This window comes from Hipposideros armiger, unplaced genomic scaffold, assembly GCF_001890085.2.
Source record: "Hipposideros armiger isolate ML-2016 unplaced genomic scaffold, ASM189008v1 scaffold_445, whole genome shotgun sequence".
Lineage (NCBI taxonomy): Eukaryota > Metazoa > Chordata > Mammalia > Chiroptera > Hipposideridae > Hipposideros > Hipposideros armiger.
Window position 1 is genome coordinate 1,019,723 of NW_017731795.1, and position 18,402 is coordinate 1,038,124.

The 18,402-nt window shown below is 39.9% G+C and overlaps 1 protein-coding gene across 5 annotated transcripts in view; it reads right to left on the reverse strand.

The window, feature by feature from the left end:
- CTNND2 (catenin delta 2) overlaps positions 1–18,402 on the reverse strand; it is an 848,542-nt gene that overhangs the window by 705,698 nt on the left and 124,442 nt on the right. For all 5 annotated transcript variants that reach the window (XM_019665518.1, XM_019665517.1, XM_019665519.1 and 2 more), the window contains exon 2: positions 4,471–4,607. In XM_019665518.1, the coding sequence (XP_019521063.1) occupies positions 4,471–4,602 (132 nt within the window). In that variant the 5' untranslated portion in view covers positions 4,603–4,607. The remainder of the gene's footprint in view (positions 1–4,470; positions 4,608–18,402) is intronic.

Here is an 18,402-nt window from a genome sequence, read left to right on the forward strand (position 1 = left end):
CCCCCAATTCCCCAATAAAAATCTTAAAAAAAAAAAAAAAAAAGAAAGCAACCAAGATGGGAAATTAGAACAAAGGAAATAAAATCAATGAACACCTTTTCACTGAGCAGCCCACAGCTGGTGCGTTCAAGGATGCTAAGGCTCAGCGCACACATATCTCAGTCATGCCGTACAATGCTACCTAGGACGCATTCCATGACTCGGGGTTTCGCATTACTTATGCTTCGTTGTACTCATATGGTTATAAACTACAATTTATTTCTATGCAATGTTAACTGCCTGCCTAAGAACTTCTGTTCTTAGTCTCATTCACCACTTATTCCAGTGACGTCTGTCAGACTGAGTTTGCTTTATATATGTACTTCTTTTATTTCCCTTTATTAGGCTTTCCCTATATAAGGTGCTCAGTACGTTTAATGAACAAGCAAATCAACTCTGTAACCTATTATGTGGTAGTCAGCTCAGAATACATGTCCGCTATGATAAAAGATGACTTCTGTCCTTCAGAACTGAACCCCAAGGAGACAGGAATAGAGTAGCACATTAAGTGCGATGCCAAAAAAATTTTTACTGGAAATTCCCTAAATTAATAAATAGGATTTTTCACTCATGAAAGTCAGTTTTCAGTACTTAAAGAGGACCAGGCAAACAATATTCTTTAAGTGAACAGATTTATAAATATATTACACATGTAACATTAAGAATCATAGAAGGTATTAACTTAGAAAGTCACTTTTCCTTAATCTCAGCTAGTAGTTTCTTAAAACATATTTAACTTAGCTTTAACTCCAAAGATGAGGTATATAGCTGAGAAAAAGAGAGGAAAGAAGCCTTAAGAATAATTTAGGACAAAAATCCCCCAGCGAAGGAAGAGATTGGTTCTTCACATCAGGCCACCCCAATGAAGTTCAAGGTCTTTGCTGCTGGAGTTCTGCCTTCAAAAGGGCAGATGCCACACATAGGACTTGACACCTAAGCCTCTGAGTCAAGTTGCTCTATCTCAGCTTCCCCCTCTCATTATTCATCTGCCCCCCAAAAATCTTACCTCTGCTGACCAAAACTGAACAATGAATTTATTTTAATTATTAGGGAAAAAAATCAAACAAAAAAAACCCTCTTCACAGTACGTTTTTATTAATTTCTCATCGAAGATTTGGCGAGGCCATTTTACTTTCAGGACTGTATGTTTGCTTGAAGCAGCTTAGCCACTCAACTGCAGACATCACTATTTCAGTGGAAGGAACATTTCCTATTATCCAACTAATATTTATTCCAGTCTTCCAATTCTTAATCCCATTTTTGATTCTCTTCCCAATCCTCTACGCACTTCTGCCCTCTCCCATTTCCATCTAGCTGAAAACACACATGGCAACCAATGCTAAGAATTTGATTTCTTTCTACACTTTTGTAGAAGCTCATAAGCATGAACAAACAAAAAACATATTTACTATTTTATTTTTAAAGAACAGGATAACACAATTCTATGTCATTTCCTTTCTAAAACCCTCATAGATTTTTTTCAAAGTTTAGATGGATTCCTCCAATTCATTTTTATTAATAACCACATAGAAAGTATATACCTTTTATAGGAAGGATTTTACATAAAAGATATATAATTTTTCCAACTCTTAATCAATATTGTTTCATATTGTTCTATCCCCAATAATTTTGCAAGAAACACTCATATACATAAAAGTCTTACGTTCTAGGTCACCCATTTCCACTGACTAATCAAAGGCTGTTGAACATTTCTGATGCCAACTTATAGCAACATACCATTTTTCAAAAAGATTACAGCAATGTATATTCTAATTTTGAATGAAAAATATGAATTTCTTCAAACCTTCCTGAACCCTTATCTAGTTTACAGTATATACTACTTTTTAACATTTGTTATTTGACAGATTAAAGAAAATCATATATTCCTTTTGAATTTTATGTTCCAATTAGTACATCAGTTGTTTGTATTTGTCTTCTGTGAATTGCCTCTTCATATTTTTTGCCTAGTTTTCTATTCTTTTATTTCTCTTTTTCTCATCAACATTGGGAAGTCTTACTATATTAATGATATCAACGCTTTGTCATAATTGTGGCATATATTTTCTCTTGGCCTATTCTTCTCCTTTTTGACATTGAAATTTTCCTTATCATTGTTGGTATTCACACTGCCAGCCTGCACCAACCATGCATGTATAGTTTCTGAGTTTCCTGCCATGCTTAAAAGTCTACCCCACCTATAATTTATGTGGCTATTTTCCCCAAGTTTCCTCTCATATGTTTATAATTTAAGTTTTACAGTTACACTGCTTTACCTCTGAGATTTATTTCTGTATATATTGTGAGTTAAGGGCTTTCATTTTCTTCCAGATGGTTAGCTAGTTATGTTAACACCCTTGAAACCATTGCTGTGTACTAAACTGAAATACTTTAAATACATATACTGCCTATATATACGCGTGAATCTCTTCTGAGCCCTCAGTTATATCCTACAAAGAGATCATTCTTTCTATGCTGGGGCAATTGGACACTCTGTCACTAGTATGTTTGGTAAAGCAAAATCTCTACATCAAAATTTTCCTTGCAACTCCCACACGTCTATGCCTCCATGTAATCTTTAAAATAGTTTGATGCAATTTGTCAAAGAAACAATTAGCCACAGTTTCCTAATTACAACTGTAATATTGTTATGATATCAAGCTCTTCTATGCAGGAACACGGCATGTATCATGGTCCTATGTAGAAAAGCTTGATATCGGAATTACTTTATGTCTTTTGACAAAATGTTCTAGTTTTCATCTGACTGGTCTTCTAGTTTTCCTGTTAAATTTATGCCTGGTGTTCTATATTTTGTCACCACTCTAAATATAACGAATTACTTTATGCTGAATTACTTTATGCTGAATTACTTTATGTCGTTTGACAAAATGTTATAGTTTTCACCAGACTGGTCTTCTAGTTTTCTGAATTACTTTATGTCTTTCGACAAAATGTTAGAGTTCTGAATTACTTGCAAATTATTCTGAATTACTCTATATCTCTTGACAAAATGTTATAGTTTTCATCAGACTGGTCTTCCAGCTTTCTTGTTAAATTTATGCCTTGTGTTCTATATTTTGTCACTGCTCTAAATACAATGGCCTAGCAAGGCTCCCGCATCACACCAGAATAAGACACCACGACATAACCAGCTATACGAAGCAGTCTAGAGTACGGGGAGTGGCATGAACCTTTCTCTCCTCTCCCATGACTCCTTAAAAATAATCAGAAAAGTCTTTGGGGTTAGCATTTGGAAGCAGACTAATCAACCCACACAGCTTATGCATGCCTCAAGCCAATCTCCTGCTTACTGGCCATGTTCACAAACCAGATTATCCAGTCAAGTGAGTCTACATTCCTTTGTGTACCTACTTGACTGCACACCTCCTGATCTGATGACACACTTGACTAACAGCACCACTGAGCCCTTCTGCTAATGGGTCTTCCCTCAGCACCTCCATCGACAGCCTGACCATCTAGCTGGTTCCCTACTTTCACCTAAATCAGTCCCCACTTATTGGACACAATCAGTGTCCTCTAGGAAAACCAGAGTCCTTCTTTTTTTTTTTGAGTAGAGTAACTGGCCTTCATTGTTCCATTTAGACTATAAGTTCACTCTCACCTTCTCTTGTTGCTAATTCAACATCCTCGTATCATATAACCCAAACACAGAATGTTTTTTCACCTTTTTTAAACAACTACTGATTTATACTCTAGGGCATAATAAACAAAGAAGCATACAAAAAATATTGATTTTTCCAGCTTGCTATAATTATTAACTACCTTTTATTTAAAAGAAAAATTACTTTAAAGCTACAATTTGTTGAAATCTAAGACTTCAGATTTTATTTGCTTTCCATGTTCATGTCCAAGTAATGTTGGAAAAGGCACCATTCAAAATGTGGATTAGATGTAAATGGAAAATCCTGTAATGCATTTTTCCAGATCTATCTCAGAAACACTGGGAAGGCCAATTTGTCTTCTCCCAACATGATATTCATCTGCTGTCACACATACTAATTTTTTAGCCTACTGGATTTTTTTGAGTATACTAGACTTCATATTTTCTAAAAAGCAATTATTTCACTTCATGCATTTAATAGTATCATTAAGTCAGGTACATCACTATATCTGCTCAAACTTCACCTATAGGTATTTTCACTGTAAAGTGTTCTTTTTTTTCCCCCCTATGGAATATTCTTTCAAGAAAATCTGCCTAAATGATGAAGAAAAACTGGTAGTCAAAAGCAATTGTAATTATATCTTAATATCCATTTGATAACGAAGACCAACATTCTATTAGTAAACCATGATTTTTTCCAATATAATGTAATCATCATTAAATTCATTAAATCCAACATAATGAAATTCATCACTAAAGAGCAATTTTTTAAATGCCCCCATACGTATGTCACAAAAGTGGAAAGTTTCTACCTGTTCTTTGACCGAGGCAAGGATGGCAGAGGTGGTTTCCGTCTCCGAGCCATCGCCATTGGAGGTGGTTAGGCCAGGGCTCAGGGTGCTGGTCTTCTCAGAGGCTGACGACGGCTGGTCTGGGACAGGCATAGCTCCTGCAAGGCAAGAGGACACGTCAGTGCAATCGGGTGTTGTCACTTTAAACAGGTAACAACTACCTGGCGAGTCTAAGCAGTACACTGTCAAAACGGAAGTGAGCAAGGGCAGACAAAGCACGTGACACAATGGTACCTGGGGAAAGTATACAGAAGAATGCCTTCTACGGCATCCTCAAACAAGTCCCAGAATACACTCATAGTTTTGTGTTTTGTCACTGAGGAAAGCAGGAAGAAATGATGAGAAGGAAAAGGAAAGTTAAGATAATGAGAAGAGTAAAGAGATAAAGTATTGAGTTGAAAAAGAAGCTAGTCAAACTACCATTTCATGTCTGTTTGAGTAAATGTATTACTTGTGTATTAGTATATTTCCATCTCAAAGGAAAACCTGTTAGATTCCCCCTTATATGGAAATCACTCAAAATAAACTGTCAATAATTTACATGTAATTAAGAAATACCACAATTGGGCCGGCCAAGTGGCACGATGGTTAAGAACTGGCTTGGGACGCCAGAGGGCCCCGGTTGGGATCCCACATATGAGGGCCAGTGACACTGCCCTCCACAGCTAAGATGCTGAACAACAGCTCAACCTGGAGCTGGGCTGCCGTGAGTCACCGGCAACGGCGTAGGCTGCAGCCCCTGTGGCAGTGGGTTGCCATGGGCTACCGTGTGTAGCCAGCAGCCAGCGTGAGAGGCCAGCAGCCGCCGTGAGCGGCCGTCCAGAAGCCGGCAACTGATGTGCCTCACCCGGGAAGAGCGCAATGATGGTGCCAACTTGGGCCAGTGAAGCAACGTCCTCCACAACTGGACAGAAGACCAAAAAAACGACAGCAACTTGTCTGTTCCCCTTCCCCCAATTCCCCAGCGCTATTCCCATCTCCCCAATTCCCCAATAAAAATCTTAAAAAAAAAAAAAGAAATACCACAATTAACATAAGAAACTCAGTTGGTTTTGTAAAACATAGTAAATGACTAGCCCACGCCACAAATATTTTCCGAGTTCATACTCTGTGAGCAACGGCAGACCAAAGCTCCTTAAAGCTGGCAAAGTTCATTTGCCACAGTTTCTTCTGTCTGAGTTCATTTATGAAAGAATGGAGAAACTCATAACTTCAGCCTGATTCATAAATGGACACACGTGTACAGGTGAAAAACAGGATTCCCAAAAGTTGTTTTGTTCCATTGTATTTGTCTTTCTCAAACAAATAAGATGAACTTATTTGTTACATGTATTATCTAGCCATGAACATCAGCAGAGGAAATAATAATTAACTGAGGGCAATTTCTACCAGGCACTACAAAATCACTCTTCATATAAAAAGCCTGGGGGTAAATAAAGGTGATTTTCTTGCCTAAAGCTATCACATTACATGTCCCTCTAGGAATCAGAGCTGAGCGAGTGTTCAAAGGTATTTCCTATTCTTATACTGTATCTGTGTATCCTGGGTTTTACGCTAAATGACAAGATTTTCACAGAAGATCTAGCTAGCACTTTGCCATTAGCTACATTTAGTTAATGATTTAGGGATATGCGAACCCAAAAAGGCTCCATTATCAAATTTTCCTTAAAATATACAACAAAAAAGCATCATGTAATTTGCTCATTGGATGCTCCCACTTAGTTTTGATTTGATTTGATTTTTTGAAGTAAGTTCTTTATAATATCACCGATGAGGGTTAGAATAGCATTGGAAAAATAATCTTTTACAAATAGAATAAATGGGAGGGTTTGAGAAAATAATACCAGTAAGCAGAATTTGAGCAAAGAATAAGGATCAAACTAAACATAACTTGGCAAAATGCAAACATGGCTAAATAGTTGAAATTATTTTAGGTGATGGATACCAACAGGATGCAAGAAACAGATTTAAGTAATTATGGTGGTGGGTTCAGGAAGACAATAGTGAAGTACATTTGTGTGTTCAACTTGCTTTCGTATGTGGTTTTCTTATTTGATCGTCTCATATTTATAAGGATGTAGATAAACAGATGAGCAAATGTTGTGCCCAGGTAAGATCACCTGAAAGCCATGCCCTTCTATTTAGGAGAGGTTTGTGAGATGGGGCGTGGGGACAAGGGCAGAAAGCAAGAAGAGAGGAAAGTGGCAGCTCTTGCACAGTCACCTGGGGTCAGCGGGACAGCCACCCCTGACCTTGCATCTGCACCGAGATCCATGTCAGTGGCTTCCAAAGGAGACTCTCCACGAGGACAGCCTGAAGCTGAGACAGGCGGAGTCTTACATATTTTAAATTATTGTTTTAACTTTTGTGTTTTCTACATCTTACTAGGCCTATTGAATTCAGGCTCTGGGCAGTATTATTATCAACATATTCTTAGACAAAGAAATTAGGGAAGGTCCCAAAGTTATTAAGTCACAGAAGTGGGCCTAGAATTCACACATTCTCCCGTTTGATTCCTACTTTCATGTTCTCTGACGTGTCGGCCTATTTCCCGTAACCGGTACTGAAGCCTAAATGCTCGTCCACACACCAGTTTATGCAACATGTAACTCATAAAAGTATGACAGCAGCTTGTCAAAATAACATATGGGATTTACCAGGCAATGAATCAAGGTATATTCTTAGGCACTCGACAATTCTAACCCACAGAATATAAGGAATAATTTAGTCTGTTTATCTAACCCCCTCCCCCGCCCCTTTCTCCTACAGCAATAACAGCAAGAGAAGTGCAGTTCTAAGCCTTATCCTCCCGTACACAGCTACTGCGAGCGCGGCACCCTCTATGCCTGAATAAAGATGGCGTGGACATTTTCCATGGCTCGCAATTTCTAACATCCAGATTTACTGGAAGCATTGCTCCTCGCCGTATGGGTGGTGAAGGCTGTCCATCTCCACGGCCAGTCTGTTTATCTCGGAGGGAAGGGAAGGGAAGGGCTGTGCAAAGGATGCCAGATCAAGCCACAGACGGCCTGATGTAAGCAGACAGAGCCTTAAGCCTTCCGACTCCCCAGCCTATGGGTAAGTACGTTAGTTTTCATTAGGCCTAATCCTAAAAATTAGCAGTGAATCTGCTAAATCTGAAAAGGGTAAGGAGACAAAAAGAAAAAAAACAACAACAGCAAAGAAAGAGCCATCTATCAGTAATTCTGCCATCCCAGATAAGTGTATACTTCGACTGGTATTTGGTACAGGTCTTTTTGATATCTACATGCATATGTTTTTCTGATTGAACTCATTCTGAGAATGAGTTTTATGAGGCACATTAATGTAATGGCTATGATTTTTAAAAAATGTTTTGCTCAGCTACATATCATGAACTCTTTATGTCAACAAAAATTATTCAACAGTTGAATAATATAACACATGCTTAGTTTTCAGTCACTGTAGACATCACTGTTTACCTATCTTTTGTTCACAATTTTTATCCCATTTTTAAAAGTATGACACTCCTAACAGATAAATTCCTAGAAGTGGTATGGACGGAATAAGGAACCTGTGTGTATTCCAGGCTTCTGGGAGCCAAAACAAGCCATCCTGCTGCCAGGCTGGTCCTACCCAGCTGCCCAGCAGCAATAATATTGGAACAACGCCCATCTTTGTTATCTTCTCTGGATACAGAAAACTTCAACCCTTTGATTCTGTTTTTATTTGACATGGAGTGCAGTGGACATTTTCCCACAGATTATTCACCCTGCGTACAGCACCACTTCATATCCTTGTATAACCACGGTGTAAGATGCCTTTCCATCTATAGGCGAATGGTAATCTACAAATACCCAAACTGCATTTTAGACAGACCCATCTTCAACATGAGAGAAAGAAAAATGGGGGAAGAAGAGCCTCAAATTTTGTGGGGGTTAATTAATTCTCTAGCAGAACTTGGCACAAAGAAGTTCTATGTCTAGAAAATCGAAAACAACACACCTAGCAGTTCCTGGGCCCGAGTCACGTGTTATGGGCAGGGCTGCTGTCCCCCACTCCCACCCCAAAGAGGTATGTTGAGGCCCTAACCCCTCATATGACTATATTTGGCGATGGCACCTTTAGGGAGGTGATGAAATTAAATGAGGTCACGAGGGTAGGGTTCTATTCCCACAGAACTGTCCTTATAACAAGACGGGGAGACCAGAGCTTTCTCTCTCTACCATGTGAGGACACAGAGAGAAGGCAGCTGCCAGGAAGGAGGCTGTCACCATAAAGGTGCCCTGCTGGCACACTCACTGACCTTAGATGTCTGGCCCCCAGAATGGTGAGAGAACACACTTCTGTTGTTTAAGCCGCCCAGTCTGTGACATCTTCTGACTGAAGCCTGAGCAGGCTAACAAACAGGGTTCGATTGTTCTCAGCTTCTTTCCTGATCCCCCCAGGCGGTGGCACAAGAGGCGTGGGAGCTGACGACAGTAGCAGGTGGCACTATTCAAGACAGCTCGCTGTTGACACCTTCATCGGAAATGAGCGGCAGGTGTCAGGAAAAGGGCTGTGCTACTCACATCAGTACACCTGGAGAAACCAGCGCTTACAAAGGAAGTGCCCGCCCATCCGTCATACTAACGCTCTCATGGATGACACAACAAGAGACTCAGAAGAATTGGCTGGGATGACAGTAGCAGCAAAGGCAGGCACCTCCCATCCACTGAGCCTCTACACAATTTGAACCCTTAAACCTATATGTAATAAGATTTCATGAGGTCCAAATGGATATTCTAAACTTCTATTTCCCCAACATGAGTGACTATGGATTTACGTTATACTTGGTAGTATATTAAAATCTTATCTGCATTTTGGAAGGCCGAGCTCTCTTGCTTTCAACTCAAGGACCATACTCAGTGTTCTATTTTCTGACCTCCATCACGGAGAAAGAAAACAAAATTCTTATGTTATATTTTATCACTCAAACTTGTTCATTCTTTAGCCACTTCTGTCCAGCAACTGATGACGTGGGCATCAAGACAGAGCCATCTTCAAAAAATAACTGATGGACTCTATTGTCATACAATCATCCATCTCAATGACCCACCCAACATCCTTGTGCCACTGTCACTTGACCTCCTCCTCTCTGATGCCTTTGGTCATGATTCGGTCTTCGCTCCTGAGCTGCTCACCGCTAATCTGAAACCAGTGGCCTCTTCTTCTTTCAGCTCTCCTCTCACGCTTTCACAGTCAAGGCCCTCAGGCTCTGTTGTCACAGAGACCTGTTTCTTTTTCCTCCGGGATTAGCAGGTCCTACCTGCTTCAAATTCCAGAATCTCTAAATCTGTCATGCTGTGGGACTCAACAGTTCCTTAACTAGACTTGCACCATCCAATATGGTGGCCCCTAGCAACATGAGGCTATGTAAATTTTAATAAGATTAAAAAGTCAGCTGATGAGTTGCACTAATGCATATTTAAAGTACCCAACAGCCATATGTGGTCAGTGGCCAGTGGCTACTGTACTGAACAGTGAGAATGTGGATTCCGTCACTGCAGAAAGTTCTATTGATGGCCTTGATCGCTACCCAATAATCAAATCTTTGATGGAACCTTTCATCTGCCTCTTTAATCCTGGGCAGGAGAGGCTGTGAGAACTGGTCAGATGATGAACATACTTGGAGCGGAGCAACGGGAGGACTGCGTGTGGTATCTGAGACAAAGAGAAAGGAATCCAGATGATTTCAGGGCTCAGTCTGAGTGACCATTCATCAGCCAAGATGCCAATACCATAGGTGGAACAAATCTGGGGCAGGGGAAGGTGACCTGGCCTGTAAACCTACAACCCAACATGGATCTACCTCTGTGACTCATCGATGCTGCAAACTTCTGGGCAGCCAACAATATCAGCTCTCGCCAGAAGCTGCACTGATGTGAATGGGGGTGTAAGAACGAGGATGCCTAAATGCTGCTTGTCAAATGTACGTTTCCCCCTTTTCATTTTCTCCAGTCCAGTCCTTTTGCATCTTTTACTTTACAGTTGCTAGATACTTTCAGAACTTTTCTCTTCTTTCCTTACCTTCAGCTGATAATTTCAATCTGAGATTTCTAAAGTTAATTTCCTTGGTTTCCTGGCCCTCACACCAAACCAACAAGCAAATCCAGTGTGTGTTGCCCTGCCTAGCTTTCTTCTCTCATGCATCTCATCCTCTTCAAGACAGCCCCGCTCCCTGTTTTCCATCCTACGTGCTAAAACACAAACATATGAGCACAATAGACTGACTTTTAGATCGTTAGACCTCACCTTCATAATCTGTCATCACCTTACACCCAGGAGAACCATGACGTTGGCCATTAAAATACTCCAAATATTGTCATTTATACATCTATGTATATCTGAAATTTCATATTAAATTAAATTTTTAAATTGAATATAATTTAACATACTGGATTTTTATAACCTTCTATTCCACAGGCAACATTTAACAGGCCACAATTACATAAAATTGAAAAGTAAGCATAAATATTATATTAATATTAGGGTGCAGAGGCTGTGTAGCTTAGTACAAATTAGTGACATAAACAACAATATTGAACACCTCATCTGTATAATCACCCTAGGTGCCCAAACTGCAATTCCATGTTGTAACTAATATGTCACTACCACGAGAAATAGCACAGCATCATTCTCTCTCAGATGCCCTCAGCACACCTTAAAATATATCCATCCATGCTTCTATCTTTCAGAGAGAAATTTAAAATTATAGCTTGTCCTAATAATATAAACAATACAATAATTAAGAGTTGTCAAAGCTAAATACACTTAGGGCAGAAACTCAATCTGTCTTGGTCTATTTTCCATTTCCCAGGCCTAGCTCACTATCTAATATGTAGCAGCCAGTGAATAAATATTTGTTGAGGCAATGTATGGACGATTAGTGTAAAATCAATAATGGCTGCTTAGTAGAGCATGGAACATAAGAAAAACAGGCTTTGCATTCGGAACACTTCTCTAAATGGTATTCGAAATGACACTTTTTTATTTCAACTCAAGATGTTGCTTTTTGGAAATCCTACAACTAGTGTGAGGCTTTTGCCTCAGGCCACGGGTTGTTGGCTTCTAAGGCAGAGCCATCAATCAAGCAGGCTCTGGGGCTCCGGGGACTTGAGGCTGGCAACGTGCAACTTACAAACAGGGTCTGGCAATATTTATAGGGAGCACCATGCAAGGATGGGATGAGGAAGCACTGAGCCATGCTCGGAACACGCAGCTGGAAAGGCACCAACAGGCAAAGCCAGGCGGTGGAGAAACGTCCGATTCTACCTGCCAAGTGGAGGGTGAGGTACGATCCACTCATTATTCATGGAGTCAGACACACAGGGTCACGTGTTGCTGTGGTGGGCGACATGCGGGCAGGATGGAGAGCTTTAGACCTGAGTGCTGAGTTCACAGGGCAAGCACAGGGCATGACTGTTCTGCCTGTGTGTCCAGAGAAGTGGGAACGGTGGGAAGTTGAACCCAACATGGAGGGTCAGGAAATCCATGTCGCGTCACTGCGTGAACTATTAATCGTTGAAGAAGAAGGAACCAACCTAAATAGCACCACAGACCTAAGGCCCACCTGGATTGCCATCCTTAGTGACGTCAACTCCTCTCTCAAGTCCGGGTGTTGCCCGCTCACACCTCACACGAGAGATACCCCAGGCTTCAGGCAGTTCCACACACAGCTCCTTGAATCAAACCTGCACACGCCGACTGCCCGTCCTGTACGCTGTTGTCGCTGCCAAGGCTTGTTTGGCGGTCATGCTCTCTCCTCTTTCATAGCCCCACACATGCTTTTTCTGAACAATTCTACAGTCTGAATCACATCCTCCTCCCTGTTACCTTTGCAACTTGAACCTTCCTCAAGCATTGCAAGCTGGAATGAGCATACCTCTTCTGGGACTTTTAAAATCTTTTAATGTTTCTAAAATTAAGATGCTTCATAAGGTGACTGTTCATGCTCTTTTCCTCTGAGCCATTTGGGATGGATTTTCTGTCACTTGCAGCTAAAAGTGTTATTAAATCAATGGTATTCCACCCAACACCTTAGACTCATGGAAATACCATCTATTTTACATTATGTGTCTCTTAATTAGCTCCTGAGTTCTTTGAGTACAGAAATCATCTTATCCATATCTGGAACCTCAGTGCTTAGAATGCCTGGTAAGGACTTGGAATCATTAAACGCTTATAAGTTATCGTGAAAGAATATTTATAATTCATCATCAGCTCTATTTAAAATTATCAAGGAATTTTTATACCTACAACAGTGATTGCTACATAAATGTCCCATAAATCTCCTCAAGTTTATAAAATAGAAATATTCAAGTTAATGAGTTTGGGTAATATATAATGTTAAAGTAGCCAAGCCATATATATTTCTACTAATCACACCTGCGTCTGCATTTACAGTGGGACTATATCAGTGAAATGAATGAATCTGATAATAACAACATGAAATTTCATGGCTCATCTTTACTAAGCAAAAGGCAGTGACCCACTTCTGGAATCAATAACCATCCGAGCTCCTCCCCCAGATCCCACAAATAGGTTTCCATAGCTGATTGCATTAGTTTAGTGAGCTGTAGGGACATTTCTCCTTATGCCAGAGAAATAACATGTCCGAGATGCTGCAATTAGAAATCCATCACAATAACAGTAAGTTGAACAGAAATTGACATGGGCACGATACCAGAAATTTTTCCTTTTTCTGAATAAGGAGAGGAAGATGTGATACATTCTATAATAAAGAGGCTGAGTGGTAGACTGACTGTTCTTTTGGCTGGAACTTCAAAGAAGCATGCTGAGCACAGCTCCTACCGCAGTGTGTGTCACCCACAGTGACTGCCCAGAACATACTGTCACTGCCAAGTGTCCCAAGCGCTGGAACCTCCCTTCCCACAGCTTCTAAAGATTACCATCCATCCCCTACCTCGTGTCTGTGTAAGATGCTGAACAACAGCTTCTAAGGTTATAAAGGAACAGCGACCTGTCTTCCCAAATAGACTTCCTAATAATATTTTAAACAAACATTCAGCTTTCCATTTTATATTCCTCTACACAATCATAGGCTCACAAGGCAAAATAAATTTTTAAAAAAGGCTACACATTGGGATGTACCATGTTCTCACTTCATAGTGCTTGAAAGTGTCCACTCAAATTATGGCAATTTGTCCTTCACATTGATTCTAAAGATGCGTCTGCCACTTCACAATCTCTCAAGATATTAGAGCTCAACCACACTTCCCCGCCCGCCCTCCCCCGAATTACTATCAATGGGCCATCAGGACAAAATCTCACACAGTAAATAAACAGCTGCATTCCTTAGCCAATGTTCAGCCCGTCACAGCAGGGCAACTGTCAGTGTTCTCAATTTAACTGTAGAGCAGAGTTTCAACCACTCCTCAACAATGTTAGTTGCTACCACTGACTTGAAAATTTTTAGAATAAGTATCTTTACTGGCCTAAAAACAAAACTATTATACAACAAAAACTGAATACAGCCATAAGAGTGTTTGATAGTTGCCAAGATACGTCAACATTTTTCACCCACAGACAAGAAATCTTGAAATTTTAACTGATATAATTAGCACATTACAACCCACAATGTCTTTGCTTAGAAAGTTAAATCTAAATTATACATGGGTAAGAGGATTATTGTCCTTGTTAAGGTTATACAGCAAAGTGCCTCTCATTGTTTTGTATGTATAGTCACTAAACATTACACGTGGTAGGTTTAAATATTCTGGTATGTGACCAATAAATAATTTAAATTGGACGAATGACTGAATATTATGAAACGAGATTATCAATCTCTAACCCTAGTTTTGCCAATTTCTTTTCTGTTTTCTAGTCTGCGTTTCTATGAGTTTGGCTGTTTTAGATTCCACATATAAGTGAGATCATACAGAATTTTCTTTCTCTATCTGACATATTTCACTTAGCATACTGCCTTGATAGTCCACCCATGTTGTCGCAAATGGCAGGATTCTGTTCTTTCTCATGGTTGAATAATATTCCATTGTGTGTGTGTGTGTGTGTGTGTGTGTACCGGGGATGCCAAAAAAATGTATACAAGTGGACATTTTGGTCAATGTTGCTCAAGCAGTAGTAGTTTGCTGTAATCAGAAGTGTCTGGACGCTGATGGTAACCACTTTGAGCACCTCTTGTAATTGCAGAAGTCAAATGTGACTTATATTCATCTTTTGTTGTTGGTATATATTGAGTATTATCATTTTAATACAGTGTTTTCCCTTCTTAAATGTGTATACATTTTTTTGGAGATATGTATATTTTCTTTGTCCATTAATCCATCGATGGACACTTAGGTTGTTTCCATACCTTGCCTACTGTGGATAATGTTGTAATGAACATGTGAGTACAGATTATCTCTTAAGAATCTGATTTCATTTCCTTTGTATATATACTCAGAAGTGAGATTACTGGATCATATAGTTCTATTTTTAACTTTCTGAGCAACCTTCATACTGTTTTCCACAGTGGCTGCACCAAGTTACATTCCCTAAAACGGTGTACAAGGGGTTCCCTTTTCTCCATATTTCTTACCAACACTTATCTCTTGCTTTTTTGATGATAGCCATTCTGACAGATGTGAAGTAATATGTCATTGTGGTTTTTATTTGTATTTCTATGATGATAAATATGTTGTACACCTTTCCAAGTACCTGTTGGCTACTTATGTATCTCCTTTAGACAAATTTCTATCAGTGCCTCTACCCATAAAATGACGTTTTAAAATGTATAACACATCAGACAAAAAACTGATACCAACCATCGAGAAAAACGAGTCATCTTCACTCTATGACTTTTCAAGTGAGTGTCGTTACACTTCTCTTATAGCACTTTATCTATTTTACTGTGACTACAGATAAGTCTTCTGGCCTCACATCAAATGTTATGAAGTAATTATTAATACTAATTTCATTTCACAAATGGAAAACAATGAAACTCAGAAAAAAATAAAGAACAAGTCTAGTCTCAGAAGTCAGAAGTCAACAGAGGTAAAAAATTTTAATCCAAATATCTGACATATTTTCATATATCATTTTGAGGTTTGAATGTAAAGGTTTTTTTGCCTTTTTTGTTTGTTTTTTGTTTTGTTTTCATTACAGCTCTGATTACAAAACAATACTCATCACTTTCAGGGGAGGTTTTTGTTTTTGTTTTTATTTTTTTTGGTAATGTTAGATAAATCTAAATCTTTAAGATGTTATTTTTTTAAGTCATCATGATGCCAACATTTTTTAATGTATTATGAAGTCCATCATTTTCTATGAGACCAAGCTTGTTCAAATCTCCAAAGGCAAATTTCAGCAAAGCTGTTTGGAAAGAAATTTCTCTATATGTTTTCAATTATTCAATCATATTTTAAATCTCAGTTATGAGAAATAGATTTGGTTATGATATCATCTTCCTGGTTTAAAAATTATAATATTTAACATTTAAAAAATTAATTTATACCATTTTTCTACTATATTTTTTTCAATAATGTTTCACAATTAAATTATTCTGTGTGGGAAAAAGTGTCTTTCTGGCATTAGGTTTCCCACTTTTTTCTATCTTCTTTCTCCTTTTCCTAAATACAGTGAACCTTGGATTGCGAGTAACATGGTTTGCGAGTATTCCATAAGATGAGCAAACATTTCTAATACATTTTAACATGGTAAACGAGCGATGTCTTGCATTATGTGTAGTTTGTTTCTGGAACGAATTATCCTCACAAACCAAGGTATTACTGTTATGTATAATATCTCTCATGATCAGCAGACACCAATCTCTAATACACAAGTTATTCCTGAATTAAATGGCAACTATTTTAATATTTAGTTGTTATAAAATTAGTCCATTATAACAGTTCAAACACATTTAAAACAATAAGAAAAATAAGCCTACCTTTATAAAAAGAAATTGTGGCTTTACATCCAGAAAGAAAAACAAACTTTGCCAATTAGGTAGGAAGCTCATATTTTCTATTTGGCAACATTTTGGTCTTATTATTGGTCTTTCTAGAGGGAGTATACTTGATTATAATCTACCTTTCTATGTCTCTATTTTGTTGATAAACTTTTACTACCTCCAAAAATGATTGATAAATAAAACTTCAATCAAGGATGACTTTTTTCTTAAGTAAAAAAAAAAAAAAGGTTTTAAGTTCTAGCTAATGTGAAAAACTTATTAACCTGCAGGGGTTATTAAAAATATAGTGCTAAGCATTTGAAATTTAATTTTTTTCATACAAATGTCCAATGGTCTTAAGGAAATACTACCCAAAGATAAATCATGACATTTAAAATCTCGATTAGGTAAACACTGTAGCTACACAGATTTTAGTGAGACAAACCATATATATTATCTTTCCTACAATCAGGTTTATTATCAATTAATTTCTCTATTTCTTAGATGAAAAAGCAATAAACAATGCCTAGTAGTGTCATACCAGTCCTAGCAGGCATACAAAAGAATGTATGCTCATGCAAATGAGGAAATAGCTATGAAGTTATATTTAAAATTTAAGTTAAAATATAAAAATTATTTTCACAAGACAATATAAGAATAATATTGGGACTTCCGGTAAGGTGGCGGAATAGACAGACGCTGTGTCGACTACCTCCCAGGATTGCAACAAAATTGCAAATAATTTATAAGATATTCAACCTCGGAAGTTCCCTGGACCCTAGATAAACAGAACCTCTAAACGAAGGACTTGAAGAGGAGGCCACGTCAAGTCCGGTAGGAGGGACAGAGACTAGAGAGGGCGAACCCCGTGAGGGACACCTCAGCGGTGGGGAGGCTTCTCCGGTTGGGGGCGAGACCCTCCGGCCCCACACCGCACTCACCACCCCAGTTACGTTCCCGGGAAGAGGAGTTCTATGATAGCTGGAAGGAGAAAATAGTGAGGACTCTCTTTGCTCGGCTCGGTGAGGCTGGGGGCGGCTGGAGAAACAGTGGAGCCGGCACACGGACTCACTCACTGGTGAGCACTCACCCGGTTCCTGGTGGAGGGAGTGGCTGTGTGAGCGGAGCCCAGGAGCCTCCGGGAAGGACTGACCTGGGTGCCTTTGGCGCGGGAGCTGGAGGTTTTTGGAACTGTTGGTCCCCTGGTGTGGAGCTTTCGCAGCGGGTGGTGCACAGGAGGTCGCCATTTTTTCAGGGCTGGGCCCTCCCACAGAGGCTCAGGTCTGGGGCTGCATTGGTCTGCTGGAATTGGTGCAGGAGTGCGTGTGTGTGTGCGCGTGCGTGCGTGCGCACGCATGCGGCCTTGGATCCCCACCCTCCATACTGTTTGTGCTGCGTAGCCAGGGAAACGCCAGGGAAACGCTGGGCAAGCGCGCTCTGACTACAACAGACCCGGAAGTGTGAGACTCTCCTTAGGTCCCTGATTTCAGCACTGCGTGTGCAGAGTTGTTTTAGTGGCAATTGGCTGTTGGACTGCTCGGCCTCATCTTTGAGCGGCTGATTGGGACAGGCTGAGACAGGGAGTTTTCCTGGGAGTATAAGGCCATGAGCTGTGTGCCTGCATGATTCAGCCGGGGCTTTCCAGGCGAGTTTGTGTGGGTTGGCTGCTGATGCAGGAGTGCATGCTGCTCTGACTTGGTGGGGGCCACTGACCACACCCTGTGGTACATTGGGGGCCTGCCCCGCCCACCTAGAGCTGTGTTGCCAGGGGCACCCTGAGCCCCTGGTCCCTAGCTCCTACCACTGCAGGCCACAGAGGGTTGTCTGCAGCAGCAGACAGCCCGCAACAACCTGTGAGGATTTTTGGTAGTGAGCACAATTCCAAAGCACACAGCAAATCATTGTGGGAAGCTTACTTCAAGTCTAGAGGGAGGTCGGTGCATGACGCACTGAACCCTTCCCCC